We start from the raw sequence: 16,148 nt of genomic DNA, 5'->3' as shown, positions 1-16,148 counted from the left end.
ACAAACAAATCACTCTTAGCACCCACTGGTGGTCCCATGGCTCTATGATATATCCAGTAAAAATACCAGAACTTCCTGCATCTGCCTGCAACAGGAAACCAGTTGAATCTGTTGGAATCCAGTAAAAATGTCACATATCACGACTTTTCTTCCAAATGAAATGCTGACATTAAAGAATGAATCACTTTAAACTGGAATGACTAAAATTCAAATGTATAGTTTTAATGGAAGTCAATGGGACATTTTTGGCCACAAAGGTCCCCAGAGGGAGTAAATCTGTAGTAGTCACAGGTTAATGTTTAAGATGAAGCTTTCAACTTAAAATGAGTTCAGTGGTCTGAAGGTTTGATCAACGACACAAAACGATCGTACGTCCCGTCACCGAAACGTGGAGTTTCTGAGGTTGATGGCTGGTTTTTAATCTAACTATCAGTCCAAAGAAAAGCCTGCCAGTAATGTTTCCATCAGCTGGTTTGAAAATAATCCATGACGTGGTCAGCAGGTGGCGCTGTATTCTACGTTCCTTATGACTACGATCAGCTCAGTAATCATACGAGACAAAAACATGTAGAATTTCTTAGAATTATTGTGGTTTTTCTTGAAGTTCATCCATGTTTGTTTCTGCTTCTACACAACGAGGACAACACTCTTTATTCCAGGGCGAGCATTGTTTTCTTCTGTTTCACAGTTTACATGTGCTTCACCTTTACATGCACATGTGATTCACATGTGCTTCACATGTGCATGTAAAGGTGAAGCACATGCGGTGTTTCTGTCAGGGGTAACCCGTCTGCAGTTTAAACTGTGGTGCAGTTAACTTAAACCAGGAGGTAAAGGTAGGTGGAGGGGATTCTCACCACTGGTCCCTGGGGGCCCGGCTGCCCGGTTGACTCCGACGTGCAGGTGCAGGCGTTGGGGAGGGAGGGACACTTCAACTCATCTCTCTGGTGGAGGAATAAAAAAACATATGATGTCTTGCTGTATACCATGCTGTTTTTCTTTTTTCGTCCTGCGCTTTGAAGCGTCACTTCTGTCTTTTTAACTAAAGATGTTACAAAGATGGAAGCGATGTATTTTTATCACATGCTCAGACGTAAAAAGACTAAATAAATCAGATATACGGATCTACATGTATGGGGGAGAGAATCTACATGTGTTAGACTAATTTCTCATAATCAGATAATGGTAGTTATCTAATAAAACATAATGGGATTACGCTGTCGACGTGATAACTCCAGATAATGATCAGGTTTTTGGTGTGAGTGGTTTAAAGGATCTCAGAGTAAACCCAGAGGGCTGCTGAAGCAGACTGACACACTGCTTCTGTGGATTTCAGTTTCTGAACACAGCAGCTCTTCAGATGAACTCACATCATCAGTTCTGGGTTTTTATTCTTCCAGGGAATGATTTTACTGTGGAGTTCGGGTTGTGGGGTTTGGAGCTGAATTTATGTTGGATGTTTTTGGTGTAGTGCTGAGAAAAAAAAACTTAAAAAACTGATTGAAATTGATTCATCATTTTGAATCCATTCAAGTGTGATTAATCCAATGATAATTCAACAAAATTGGAGATTGATATTTTTTACGTTTCCTTGGCACAGCGCAGCAGAGAGAAAGGGGAGGAGTCAAAGCGGACCAGAGAGGAATGGGAGGGGCCTGTACAAACCAGCTGTGTAATCACTGATTATAAGCTGAGGTTGACGTCATTCTATTGGTTGGCAAATGATTTCCACCATGTTGGTTTTACTGGTTCTGATCCTGATCATGGATCCTGTTCTTTGAGCTGCTGCAGAACAATTAGCCTTCGTTTGGCCAACAGCAGCTTTTAATCTCCTCTGATTACAACAAGAGTGTTGCTGAAAAACTTTGTCCTCTGATTACTTTTCAGAAACAAACCAGATGGATTTGTATTTAAAATCAGAATTTCTGAGACGCAGCTTTCTGAGATGTTTTAGGTCTTCAACAACTAACGTTAGGACATCATGTTATTTCCTTTGCTGGTGGACATGAGCTCATCGTACTGCTTCTCAGATCAGAGCATTGGAAGAATGAACATAAGGAGGAGTCAGCAGATACGAGGCAGAGGTCAGGGTTCAGCTCACCATAGATGGCAGGTCGCAGCATCTGTCCCTGCTGGTCCAGGCCAGGCTGCAGATAATGTCAAACATCTGGAGCTGGAACTGTGGAGAAGAAAACAGCGGTGATGTGGTTCACGTTCAGACAGGAACACCAGAGAGCGCAGGGGAGAGATGAGGTGTATCTGTTTAAGTTTTATTGTGTTTTATTCCATCCACATGGAACTAGAGTTCTGGAGCCTGAAAACACTTTGCAGCATTAAATGAGATGTGTGAGCAGAGCTGCAGAGCTACAACGCTGCAGAGCTACAAAGCTGCAGAGCTACAATGCTGCAGAGCTACAAAGCTGCAGAGCTACAACACTGCAGAGCTGTAACGCTGCAGAGTTACAAAGCTGCAGAGCTGTAACGCTGCAGAGCTACAAAGCTGCAAAGCTACAACGCTGCAGAGCTGCAATGCTGCAAAGCTACAAAGCTGCAGAGCTACAACGCTGCAGAGCTGTAACGCTGCAAAGCTACAAAGCTGCAGAGCTGCAACGCTGCAGAGCTGCAATGCTGCACAGCTACAACACTGCAGAGCTATAAAGCTGCAGAGCTACAACGCTGCAGAGCTACAACGCTGCAGAGCTACAAAGCTGCAGAGCTACAACGCTGCAGAGCTACAAAGCTGCAGAGCTACAATGCTGCAGAGCTACAACGGTGCAGAGCTGCAGCGCTGCAGAGCTACAAAGCTGCAGAGCTACAAAGCTGCAGAGCTGTAATGCTGCAGAGCTACAAAGCTGCAGAGCTGTAATGCTGCAGAGCTACAAAGCTGCAGAGCTACAACGGTGCAGAGCTGCAGCGCTGCAGAGCTACAACGCTGCAGAACTACAAAGCTGCAGAGCTACAACGGTGCAGAGCTGCAAAGCTGCAGATCTACAAAGCTGCAGAGCTACAACGCTGCAGAGCTACAAAGCTGCAGAGCTACAACGCTGCAGAGCTACAAAGCTGCAGAGCTACAACGCTGCAGAGCTACAAAGCTGCAGAGCTACAACGGTGCAGAGCTGCAAAGCTGCAGAGCTACAACGCTGCAGAGCTACAAAGGTGCAGAGCTGCAAAGCTGCAGAGCTACAAAGCTGCAGAGCTACAATGCTGCAGAGCTACAAAGCTGCAGAGCTACAAAGCTGCAGAGCTACAACGGTGCAGAGCTGCAGCGCTGCAGAGCTACAACGCTGCAGAGCTACAACGCTGCAGAGCTACAAAGCTGCAGAGCTACAACGCTGCAGAGCTGCAAAGCTGCAGAGCTACAAAGCTGCAGAGCTGCAACGCTGCAACACCGAACCCCTAATTGCTCCTCATGGATCGTAGTTAAGCACCTCGCATGGCAGCTTCTGCCATCAGTGTGTGAATGTGTAAATATGATGCATGATGTAAAGTGCTTTGGGTGTCATTCCAGGTGCAGTAAAACGCTATATAAATACGGACCATTTACCATTTTTATTTATAGCCCCCACATCTGGCAGGTAGCTGGTGCTCATGCAGAGTCCCAGTTAACAGACATGACTATCTGGACTAAATGTACTCCAATAGACCATTTGGAGCCGGTCTGGATCCCCCGGAGCTCAGCCGGCCTGCTGACTAATTGCGTTGCTGCTGAAAGCTGGACAGCCTGTGTGTAACTCAGGAAGTTCACCACTAGAGCAAGAAAGCGGTGAGCTTCGGTCCGAATGTGAAGTGGGCTCTAACGCTCATGGCCTGTTTCCAGGCTGCTGGGTCAGGAATCTGTCCTGGTCTCTGGGCGACTTCGCCTCGTTTCCACATGTAAAGGGGCTTGTTGCAGCTTCATCTCCTCCTCTTAGTGTGCATGCTGGAGACTTACGGTTGCCGACTGTCCCTTGGAGCCGATGGACTTTGACATCTTGCCCAGGACCTGGTAGCCATCGCTGGATGTGTTCCCAGCCGCCTTGATCTTCTTCTCAGCCACTTCCTGGCAGTCGACGTTGAGCTTGACGCTGGTGGATGAAACCAGGATGTGGAGCTTTACAGAGGGAAGAAAAAAAGAGATTTCATTAGAACATTCTTTGTTCCACAACCAAGTCCTGGTTCTGGTTTCTATCCCCACAGCCTGCAAATGATTAGTAAATATAGGATCTGGCTGAGCTCGGGCTGGACGGCTGCTCGCAGACGGGGAGCGGGACATGAAAGCTTGGATCAACTCATGGATCCTCTGGAAATTCCAAGGAAGTTTTAGGTCTGCTCTGGAGATAATTTAATCTGGGAATTCTTACTATTTTCGCATCTAGTTTGTCCTGTGTTGGCTGGACGTTATTAGCTTCTTTTCTTTAGAAAAGATAAATTTAAATTTCATGCTACACCAGCAGACAAAGCTCACATGGAAACATCCTGCCTATGTTGAGGCAGATGCACGACTCCGGCCACGTTGCTCTGAACCATCCGGAGCTGGAATTTGTCTTAAAGCATCACCTTCTCAACGTTTGCTCCGGGAAACAGGAAAACCCGTGGTCCTCCACCTCCCCACAGCTGCAGAGGAATCAGAGCACTCCTGCAGACAGCAGGCTGGACGTCTTCCTGGTTATTCATTCATGTTCTGTACTGCTTCGTCCAGTTCAGGGACTCAGGGAAGCTGGAGTCTATCCCAGCAATTAACAGGTGAGAATCACCTGGACAGGTAGACATGTACAGGTAGACCAGGGGACAGGTGGACCTGGACCACCACTGCTCCTCAGGGACAAACTGACTGGTGGGAGTAGAATCACACCTGGTGGCTGGATCACAGACAACCTGCTGTCCACCTTTGATCCAGATCATCCACAGCACAGCGCCCCCTGCAGGCGGAGGAGAAGAAACCATCCTGCTGCCCGGACACACGGAGGAGGTCCTTCCTCCCCCACGCCATCCTTTTCTCCTCACAGGGAGGGAGATAACACAGAACAGAGCTCCAGACTCACCATATTCACTATACACACGTTATCACTCACACACACACACACACACACACACACACACACCTACATGTTGGACTCCAGTGTGTAAAACCAGCTGCACCTTCGAAGCAGAACTGCAGGTTTTACATTTTTATTTTACTACAGCTGATCTTTACACTGAAACCAGTTTTCCACCTTTCAACTGCTGGACCTGTCAATCACACCTCCACCCATCCATCCACCCACCCCTCCATCCATCCCTCCACCCATCCATGCATCCATCCATGCATCCACCCATCCATCCATCCCTCCATCCATCCATTCCTCCACCCATCCATCCACCCCTCCATTCCTCCACCCATCCATTCCTCCACCCATCCCTCCACCCACCCACCCATCCATCCATCCATCCACCCACCCATCCATTCCTCCATCCATCCACCCATCCCTCCACCCATGAAGGGATTTGTTTGTTTGAATCTGAGGTTTTACTGCAGTTTCCTCCTGAAATCTTCCGTCTAATCCTTCCTGCTGGGATCAGGATAATCCTGGTTTATCCGGATCCGACTCAGAAGTTTTAAACCCAAACTGAGGTTTTATCCGGATAACAACCAGGACTGGATTACGTTTAAACCACCGACCCTGATGTCCAACGTTTCTGGATTTTATATAATTTGATGGATTTCTTGTAATGTTCTAATTTTCTGAGACTGAATTTTGGGTTTTGGTGATCGTCACAACAGCAAGAAATAATCACTCGTAATATACGAGTTTTCTTTCTGAAGCAGTCATGTAGGATGTGCTTGTATTTACCGTCCCCCGCCACCAGGGGGAGGGACGTCCATCTGTCCCCCACCACCAGGGGCATCTTACCTGTCCGACCTGGAGGTGTCCGGCGGTCTGACTGTGACGCCACGAACAGAAAATGCTGCACATCCCAACCTTAAAGATATCTGAGCTGCTTTGTGATTGATAGTCAGAATGCACCCTCGCACCATTAAAGGCCTCTGACTGGCTTCAGACCGGCCCAGGTGAAGCACAGAACCACCTCTTTACCTTGTGGAAGCTTCCATGGAAGATCCTCTTCACCTGGCTGTGGTCGAACGTGACTCTCTGGATCTCACCGCGTTCGTCTTTGTTGTAGAAGGACACCGTCTGGCTGGAGGCTGGAAGACACCACAACAGTACTCATGAGTTTCCTGCTCCTAAAACCAAGCCCGGGGTCCTGCAGGCCATCAAGCGAAGACCTCAGCCCCAGCAGGAAGTTACTACACGTCTCAGCACAGGCTCACGCTCGTCTTACACGTGCATGTTACATCTTATTGATGCATCTCCATGCCCCGCCTCCCTACTGCTGCAGACTGGTTTTAAGTTTTGGTTCAGGATTCTGTCATCCTGCTCTGCTCCATCTACAGAACCAACAAATGATGATCAATGCGTCTGATTTTACTTCTGTCAATCTGACCCGCCAAAACTCATTTACATCACGTTTCCATGGCGACCGCTTCATGCCACGCTCCCCTAGAGAAGAGCAGATACTCACAGTCGATGGTGACGCCGGTCTCTGGTTTGTGATCTTTGGTGGACACCTGCCAGACGTCAAAGGCGTCCGTCGGCGTGTCGGGAAGCAGCCGGAACATCAGGATGATGGTGTAGGCGTGAGGAAGACCACCGGGGTGGGTTTCTCTGTTAGAGGAAGGGAGACAGCGTGTAAAAGCGTACACTCGGAGATGGAGTTGGGATGCTCTGCACCAGGTTAGCTTCTAGCTAGCTTCCAGTCCCTGCAGACACATGTGATGAGGCAGATTCATTCTGGCTGACTCCTCGGATGAACAACGCTCAGCTAATTACCAACATATAGTCTTCCTTTCTTCCTTTCTTTTCAAAATAAGGACCTTAATTGTTAATATATACTTTAAAAGACCCAAACAAAACCTTCAGATTAGAAAGAGTGACTTTTCTGCCCATGTTTTCTTGGGTTGGAATTGAAAGGGTTAAATCATGCTGGCTCTGAGCAGTGGACGCCTCGGGGACCCCCTGTGCTCTTTGGGGGGCTTATGTTCTTAATCTTATGTCACATTTGACATATTTAAGGCTTCAAGTTGGCTTATACTACTTAATTTAATAATAGTGAATTTTGTACAGCATGTTGCTCCTCTGTGGTTAAATAAAGTTAAGTTGAAGTGGGGGCATAAACTTTGCTGCACTGGAGGGTTTCAACATCAGAAATGACGTAGAATACATTTCTCAGTCTGGATGATTTAGGGCCTCGTGGCAGCTATGAAGACAGACTTTATTTCCAACCTACAGATAAAAGGACTGTGCTCGTCGTCCTTCAGGTTGGCTAACTTTACTTTCATGCACCGATTCTAAAATGATTTTCTTCTGCGGTTTCCAGAGTCCAGCCGTCGTTCTGAAGCTTACATCAGCTCCTTCCTGCATCCGAGCAGGATCCAGGCAAACGGGGTAAAAGTCCGTGTTTCCTTGCAGCGTGACGTCCCGGAGCGTGGCGTCCCAGAGCGTGGCGTCCTGCAGAGTGACGTCCCGGAGCATGGCGTCCTGCAGCGTGGCGTGTGGGAGCATGACGTCCTGCAGCGTGGCGTCCCGGAGCGTGGCGTCCTGCAGAGTGACGTCCCGGAGCATGGCGTCCTGCAGCGTGGCGTGCGGGAGCATGACGTCCTGCAGCGTGGCGTGTGGGAGCGTGACGTCCTGCAGCGTGACGTCCCGGAGCGTGGCGTCCTGCAGCGTGGCGTGTGGGAGCGTGACGTCCTGCAGCGTGGCGTCCTGGAGCATGGCGTCCTGCAGCGTGGCGTCCCGGAGCGTGGCGTCCTGCAGCAAGGCGTCCTGCAGAGTGACGTCCCGGAGCGTGGCGTGTGGGAGCATGACGTCCTGCAGCGTGGCGTCCCGGAGCGTGGCGTCCTGCAGAGTGACGTCCCGGAGCATGGCGTCCTGCAGCGTGGCGTGCGGGAGCATGACGTCCTGCAGCGTGGCGTGTGGGAGCGTGACGTCCTGCAGCGTGACGTCCCGGAGCGTGGCGTCCTGCAGCGTGGCGTGTGGGAGCGTGGCGTGTGGCAGCGTGGCGTCCTGGAGCATGGCGTCCTGCAGCGTGGCGTCCCGGAGCGTGGCGTCCTGCAGCAAGGCGTCCTGCAGAGTGACGTCCCGGAGCGTGGCGTCCTGCAGCGTGGCGTGTGGGAGCGTGACATCCTGCAGCGTGGCGTCCCGCAGCGTGGCGTCCTGCAGCAAGGCGTCCTGCAGAGTGACGTCCCGGAGCGTGGCGTCCTGCAGCGTGGCGTGTGGGAGCGTGACATCCTGCAGCGTGGCGTCCCGGAGCGTGGCGTCCTGCAGCGTGGCGTCCTGCAGAGTGACGTCCTGCAGAGTGGCGTCCTGCAGCATGGCGTCCTGCAGCGTGGCGTCCTGCAGAGTGACGTCCTGCAGAGTGACGTCCCGGAGCGTGGCGTCCTGGAGCGTGGCGTCCTGCAGCGTGGCGTCCTGCAGAGTGACGTCCCGGAGCATGGTGTCCTGCAGCGTGGCGTGTAGGAGCGTGACGTCCTGCTGAGTGGCGTCCTGCAGCTTGACGTGTGGGAGCGTGACGCTGTGCTTAGCGGGCATGCAGCCTGCCAACGGCCGACCGTGTGATGGGATTTGCACTCGGTGGCCTGACGTGTGAAACAGCCTGGGGACGAGCAGCTGTTGCCATGGTGACCTGCTGCTCGGGATGACCTCACTCAGCTCGTAAATCCACTGACCCAGTTTGTAAAATGCCGCAGCTGCATCAGCTTCGACTTTTCTGGAGCCTCGAGCTGAAACGCGACCCGTCACCGGACTGACCCGAAAGGAAACCTCAGACATTTTTCACCTGGGCCTCATTTTCTTTGAGGTAAACCCTGAAGGGAATAAAAACGTTGAAATTCGATCGTCATGTCTGACATCTGCTATGTGATGTAAGGGGCTCATCCCAGATGTTTGTGGAGCTACGGCCTCAGACCGGCGTGCTGCTGCAGGAAGACGCTGGATAACGTTGCAGAGGTGCATCAGAGCCAGAAACTCTGAACGTCTCCAGAAAGGTTTTATTGTTCCATCGCGTCTAACAGTCTGAGTACCTGCCTTTTCTTTTTTTTTTTTTATTTCTTTTTTTTTTACCTGCCTTTTCAAGCCGTCGACTTCTTCATCCTGAGAAGAAGTCAGAGCAGCGTGGGCGACTCTGGTCCTCCAGAGCCACAGTCCTGCAGATTTTAGTTGTTTCCTGCTCCAACACACCTGATTTAAATCAAATGGACCCAACAGCTTTGGATCACGCCACTATGAGGAAGTTACGGACAAGACTGTGTCAAAGCTTTCTGCTGACCGGAGAGACTCGAAAGAACATGAGCATGCCAAAAAACACGTCAGACTCAACCTCCGCAGCAGAGACATTACACCAGCAAGCCTCAGCATCAAGAGCCTGAGCCACATGAACACTCCGTAAAATGATCCGGAAAGCACGAAAAGACTTCATGAAAGAGGAGTAAACAAGATCCAACACGGCAACAAGGAACTAGAAGATGGACGAAGATGCTTCCCAGTGGGAGAAGAAACGGTGAAGGAAAATAACGCACATCTAAAACAAGAATTTGAGCAGGAATCCTTCACAACCAGTCACTCCAAAAAACCTCCCATACCAGGAACCAGAACTAGCCTGTCAGAAGATAAAGACCCCGGAAAAAGTTACGTCACAGGAATTTTAAAGCCTGCAGAATTACAGCTAAGAAACCCTACAAGTAAAGAAAAAGCAATTCATGCGCTCAGAATGGAGAAAACCATCATTACCGGCAGATAAAGGCAGAACAGCAGTGGTTATGGACACAGAAACCGACACAACTTAGATGGAGCCCATGTTAGGAGACCAGAGCACATGAAGAAACATCCCACAGAAGAAAATAAAAGACTGCAGAAAGCTCCTGGAACCCTGCAAGAACAAATAACTCAGGACGTTTCATCATTTAATACCAACTGCAAGCATCGTCCCCAGGATTTATGGCACACCAAAGATTCACAAACGGCCTCGGCTCTGCCCGGCGTAGCCAGCAAGGTTCACACAACCTGTCAAAGCACTGGTGAAATACTTAAACCTTCCTCCGACTCACAGGTCAACACCACACAATGACCGGCACGAACTCAAACAAAACTAGAAGCAGATGAGATTTTCATTTCACATGACGTATCACTGCTCCCCAAACCCCGACATCACACCACAGATCGTACAAGAACGCCTCCCTAACAACGTCCCACAGCTTTAGACGCATCCGCCTCCTGCAAGCCAAAGCCCTACCTACAGCCCTCACAATGCAAACCCAACCCAACCCAAACATCCAACATGGGCCATAATCAAAGCACAGCACGTCAAAAACAAGCCCGAACAAAGCCAAGCAAAAAACTGGGAACAGCAACAAGGACCTGGTGACCAGTGAAGGCGTCCAGAGGACAACGAGAAACACTAAATCAACGCACCAGCAGCACCACACATCAAACTCCGCCAGCTCCTCGTTCTTCCAAACATGCAACGTGATATATGAAATCCCACATGATGTAAAAAACATCCACAGCAGAGACAGCGAGAAGTTTTAACACAAGGCTCAAACCAGCAACCTTCTCGCTGTGAGGCCGCGGTAGGAACCACCGTGCAGCCCTACATGGAACTCTCTCCAGTAAAGACCATCAGGAGGCGGGACCAGCCGGCAAAAATCTGTCACATTTCCAGTTGGTCACGCCTCCAGGATACCATCAGCTGATAAAGACACGACACACGTCAGATGACGTTTCCCGAAAACTAAAGTTCCAGTCAAAAAAGATTACAACTCCTTAAAAGCTGATAAAAAAAATATTATGGAGTAGACTAAATAAACCTAGTCACGCTACTACAAGGAAGTAGTAGCGTGACTAGGTTTAATTTTAGATATAATTTTTAATAGTTTTGAATAATATTATTTATTTAATAATAATAATATTTAGGAGGTTTTTAAGTCTTCACAGCCCAGAGTCTGGACTGCCGAGGGTTTTTAATGGTGTTATTTAAACCAGGGATTCTGGGATTATGCTAGTTTAGTTTTATTAGATTTAACATCTGCCATTAATACAACTGATTATGACGTTTACAGCTCATGTAGGTATGCAAGTCTGCCTTTAAATGCTTCATTTTGTGCCAGTCTCGATCATTTTAAATCCTCCTGTACTCCCCTGTCATGTGGCGTCCCACAGGGTTCAGTTCTTAGGTTTCTGCTTTTTTTTCCTACGTCTGCTTCCTCTGGGTTTTATTTGTAGGAAAAACAAGCATGAATTCCATTTCTATGTCGATGACAGTAAGGTCTATATTCATCTGAGATGTAACGGACTCCTGCTCTGGGAAATTGTTGGGAGTACCTGATAAAAAAAAAAAAAAATCCTGGAAGGCTCTAAACCAGGGACCACTAACTCCAGACCGCCGGGCCACGATCCTGCAGGTTTTAGATGTTTCCTGCCCTAATCTATTTTATGTTGTTTAATCTTTTCTGTATTCTCAGTGTTCCTGTTTGTGATGTGCTTTATAAATAAAGTTGGCTTGTCATATTTAACACCCAAATAGAAGGAAAAAAAATTTCCTCCACCGATTAGAAATGATAGACATTTTGGTGCTTGATGACGTAATTGATGAGAGGAAAATAAAACTGGGTGTTTCTGATCAGCCTGAATCAGCGTGATGCATGAAAACGGCTAAATCTGCAGAACCAAATAACTTAGGAACATTGTTCCAATATTTCAGCTAAATAAAGTGATGGCGACCGTCTGTTAGTCAGAGGAGCTTCAGCCAAAAAAACCTCCCAAAGGTTAAAGTCAGGTTTGATGGACTCACGCCATGGGCTGGTTCAGGTAGGCGTTCTTGTGAAGTCTGTATGCTGTGTAGCTGTTGAAGGAGCCGGGCTCCATGGAGACGCCCTGCATGTAACTGTAGGTCTTCTCTGTCAGGTTGAAGGCCTCCAGCATCCTGAAGCCTGAAACAACCAAACAGGCTTTAAATGAGACATCGCAGCCAGGAAGAGCGGGACATTTCCCCGTGAATGACGGTATTTACCGGGAGACGTGAACCCGTTGAGGAAGATCAATGGACATGCTGTGGATGAAAAAGAAGATAGTTGTTATCGGAAACAGAGCAGAAAGCTGCTTCTCTGGTTCACGTCTGCTTTCTACGACAGAAGACAAAGTTTGGACTAACAGGAAGTCGCTGTTTCACAGATGAAGGTGATCAGGTTTTCTTTGATGGTGTCGAATGCATCAAAATCGTCCACGACGAAGACGTGTCTGTCGCTGGGCTTACTCCCGATCTCCTGCAACTCAACGAAGTCCACGCTGGCAACGCCGATGGCGAAAACACTATAACCTGAGGATGACAGACCCTGTAAGAACCAGTCTAAGCTACTCGGAACAAGTCATAGAACCAGTCTAAGCTAGTCAGAGCCAGTCAAAGCTAGTCAGAGCCAGGCTAAGCTAGTCAGAGCCAGTCTAAGCTAGTCCGAGCCAGTCAGACCTGCTCCGACACTCATGGCTGAAAACGAGCTGCTGTCAGAAAGTCCATCATCGTCCTGGATGAGGTGCTGATGGAAGCTGCTAGTGGACCGTTACCTGCATGTTGCAGCTTGGCAGCGTTCTTCTTCACCTCATCCTGAGAGCGTCCGTCAGTGATCGCCACGACTACCTTGGGAACACTTCTCCTCATCCCGTTTTCTAAGGAAAAGGCCTTCTCGTACGTGTGTTTCAGAGCGACACCTGCTCAGCAGAGACAAAGGGTATGAGAAGAGCTGCTTGTCATTTTCAACACTATGGAAACGAGCAGCTTGGGGTTACACCTGTTTTGGTGTTTCCTCCTCTGTAGGGTATGTGATGCAGCGCTGCCATGGTAACGCCTTTGTCCTGGTAGGTGTTCAGCTTGAATTCAGTCTTTGCTTTGTCACTGTACTGCACCATCGACACCTGCAAGGGAAAAAAAGAAAAAGTCACCATCCTCCTGTTAGAAAGTTTTTACACAGCAGGGACCCATATTTCTGTCAAAAAGCTGCTTGGTTTCATATTAAATTATGTCATAAATATAAAATAGTTCTAGTTGTAGGTCAGCGAGAGGAAAGTACAACCTCAACTCCAGAACTTGTAACTGTGTAAAATGTAAATAAAAGCAGAATCTCATCAGGTCACATTTTATTCCCAGAGGATGAAACTGACGTTTCACCATGTGATGGAAAATATGAGCTGATAGCGAATCTGATGCAGCAACACGTCTGGAAAAAGTAGTTCCAGGGTGATGTTCAGCATGGTGTAAAAAGTAGTTCCAGGGTGGTGTTCAGCATGGTGTAAAAAGTAGTTCCAGGGTGGTGTTCAGCATGGTGTAAAAAGTAGTTCCAGGGTGATGTTCAGCATGGTGTAAAAGGTAGTTCCAGGGTGGTGTTCAGCATGGTGTAAAAAGTAGTTCCAGGGTGGTGTTCAGCATGGTGTAAAAAGTAGTTCCAGGGTGATGTTCAGCATGGTGTATAAAGTAGTTCCAGGGTGATGTTCAGTACGGTGTAAAAAGTAGTTCCAGGGTGGTGTTCAGCATGGTGTAAAAAGTAGTTCCAGGGTGGTGTTCAGCATGGTGTAAAAAGTAGTTCCAGGGTGATGTTCAGCATGGTGTAAAAAGTAGTTCCAGGGTAATGTTCAACATGGTGTAAAAAGTAGTTCCAGGGTGATGTTCAGCACGGTGTAAAAAGTAGTTCCAGGGTGATGTTCAGCATGGTGTAAAAAGTAGTTCCAGGGTGATGTTCAGTACGGTGTAAAAAGTAGTTCCAGGGTGATGTTCAGCATGGTGTAAAAAGTAGTTCCAGGGTGATGTTCAGCATGGTGTAAAAAGTAGTTCCAGGGTGGTGTTCAGCATGGTGTAAAAAGTAGTTCCAGGGTGATGTTCAGCATGGTGTAAAAAGTAGTTCCAGGGTGATGTTCAACATGGTGTAAAAAGTAGTTCCAGGGTGATGTTCAACATGGTGCATAAAGTAGTTCCAGGGTGATGTTCAGCATGGTGTAAAAAGTAGTTCCAGGGTGATGTTCAGTACGGTGTAAAAAGTAGTTCCAGGGTGATGTTCAGCATGGTGTAAAAAGTAGTTCCAGGGTGATGTTCAACATGGTGCATAAAGTAGTTCCAGGGTGATGTTCAGCATGGTGTAAAAAGTAGTTCCAGGGTGATGTTCAGCATGGAGTAAAAAGTAGTTCCAGGGTGATGTTCAACATGGTGTAAAAAGTAGTTCCAGGGTGATGTTCAGCATGGTGTAAAAAGTAGTTCCAGGGTGATGTTCAACATGGTGTAAAAAGTAGTTCCAGGGTGATGTTCAGCATGGTGTAAAAAGTAGTTCCAGGGTGATGTTCAGCATGGTGCATAAAGTAGTTCCAGGGTGATGTTCAGCATGGTGTATAAAGTAGTTCCAGGGTGATGTTCAGCATGGTGTAAAAAGTAGTTCCAGGGTGATGTTCAGCATGGTGTAAAAAGTAGTTCCAGGGTGGTGTTCAGCATGGTGTAAAAAGTAGTTCCAGGGTGATGTTCAGTACGGTGTAAAAAGTAGTTCCAGGGTGGTGTTCAGCATGGTGTAAAAAGTAGTTCCAGGGTGGTGTTCAGCATGGTGTAAAAAGTAGTTCCAGAATGATGTTCAACATGGTGTAAAAAGTAGTTCCAGGGTGATGTTCAGCATGGTGTAAAAAGTAGTTCCAGGGTGATGTTCAGCATGGTGTAAAAAGTAGTTCCAGGGTGATGTTCAGTACGGTGTAAAAAGTAGTTCCAGGGTGGTGTTCAGCATGGTGTAAAATGTAGTTCCAGAATGATGTTCAACATGGTGTAAAAAGTAGTTCCAGGGGATGTTCAGTACGGTGTAAAAAGTAGTTCCAGGGTGGTGTTCAGCATGGTGTAAAAAGTAGTTCCAGAATGATGTTCAACATGGTGTAAAAAGTAGTTCCAGGGTGATGTTCAGCATGGTGTAAAAAGTAGTTCCAGAATGATGTTCAACATGGTGTAAAAAGTAGTTCCAGGGTGGTGTTCAGCACGGTGTAAAAAGTAGTTCCAGGGTGATGTTCAGCATGGTGTAAAAAGTAGTTCCAGGGTGATGTTCAGCACGGCGTAAAAAGTAGTTCCAGGGTGATGTTCAGCATGGTGTAAAAAGTAGTTCCAGGGTGATGTTCAGCATGGTGTATAAAGTAGTTCCAGGGTGATGTTCAGTACGGTGTAAAAAGTAGTTCCAGGGTGGTGTTCAACATGGTGTAAAAAGTAGTTCCAGGGTGATGTTCAGCATGGTGTAAAAAGTAGTTCCAGGGTGGTGTTCAACATGGTGTAAAAAGTAGTTCCAGGGTGATGTTCAGCATGGTGTAAAAAGTAGTTCCAGGGTGGTGTTCAACATGGTGTAAAAAGTAGTTTCAGGGTGATGTTCAGCATGGTGTAAAAAGTAGTTCCAGGGTGGTGTTCAGCATGGTGTAAAAAGTAGTTCCAGGGTGGTGTTCAGCATGGTGTAAAAAGTAGTTCCAGGGTGATGTTCATCATGGTGTAAAAAGTAGTTCCAGGGTGGTGTTCAGCACGTTGTAAAAAGTAGTTCCAGGGTGGTGTTCAGCATGGTGTAGCATCTCTTCTTCTAACATGTCTGGAAACATCTGGGAAGTGAGGAGACCAGTTGCTGGAGTTTTAGGAGATAAATGTTGTCCCATTCTGGTCTGATGCAGGATTCTAGCTGCTCCACAGTCCTGGACTTTGGTTGCTGGATTTCTGCTTCCATGATGCTCCAGATGTTGTGTACTGGTGAAAGGTCTGGACTGCAGGCAGGCCAGTTCAGCAGCCGGACTCTTCTCCTGTGAAGCCATGCTGCTGTGATGGATGCAGGATGTGGTTCAGCATCGTCTTGCTGAAATCTGAAAGGTCTTCCCTGAAAGAGACGTTGTCTGGATGGGAGCAGATGTTGCTCTAAAACCTCCATGTACTTTTTAGCATTGATGGAGCTTCACAGATGTGGAAGCTGCCCACGCCATAGGCACTAATGCAGCCCCATCCCATCAGAGATGCAGCTTTTCACCTGTCCACTGATAACAAGCTGGATGCTCCCTCTCCTCTTTAGTCTGCAGGACACGCAGGTTTTCCAGATTTCC

The 16,148-nt window shown here is 47.9% G+C and overlaps 1 protein-coding gene across 6 annotated transcripts in view; it reads right to left on the bottom strand.

Annotated features, from left to right (window-relative positions):
• The window catches only part of col12a1b (collagen, type XII, alpha 1b), a 182,808-nt gene that overhangs the window by 25,705 nt on the left and 140,955 nt on the right, over positions 1–16,148 (bottom strand). For all 6 annotated transcript variants that reach the window (XM_041976517.1, XM_041976512.1, XM_041976515.1 and 3 more), the window contains 10 exons: positions 12,854–12,977; positions 12,630–12,773; positions 12,223–12,387; positions 12,082–12,120; positions 11,863–12,001; positions 6,541–6,683; positions 6,054–6,163; positions 3,932–4,090; positions 2,102–2,179; positions 858–944 (listed from right to left, as the gene is read on the bottom strand). In XM_041976517.1, the coding sequence (XP_041832451.1) occupies positions 858–944; positions 2,102–2,179; positions 3,932–4,090; positions 6,054–6,163; positions 6,541–6,683; positions 11,863–12,001; positions 12,082–12,120; positions 12,223–12,387; positions 12,630–12,773; positions 12,854–12,977 (1,188 nt within the window). The remainder of the gene's footprint in view (positions 1–857; positions 945–2,101; positions 2,180–3,931; positions 4,091–6,053; positions 6,164–6,540; positions 6,684–11,862; positions 12,002–12,081; positions 12,121–12,222; positions 12,388–12,629; positions 12,774–12,853; positions 12,978–16,148) is intronic.

This window comes from Melanotaenia boesemani, chromosome 22, assembly GCF_017639745.1.
Source record: "Melanotaenia boesemani isolate fMelBoe1 chromosome 22, fMelBoe1.pri, whole genome shotgun sequence".
Taxonomy (NCBI): Eukaryota; Metazoa; Chordata; class Actinopteri; order Atheriniformes; family Melanotaeniidae; genus Melanotaenia; species Melanotaenia boesemani.
This window is presented reverse-complemented; position numbering and strand designations above follow the sequence as displayed.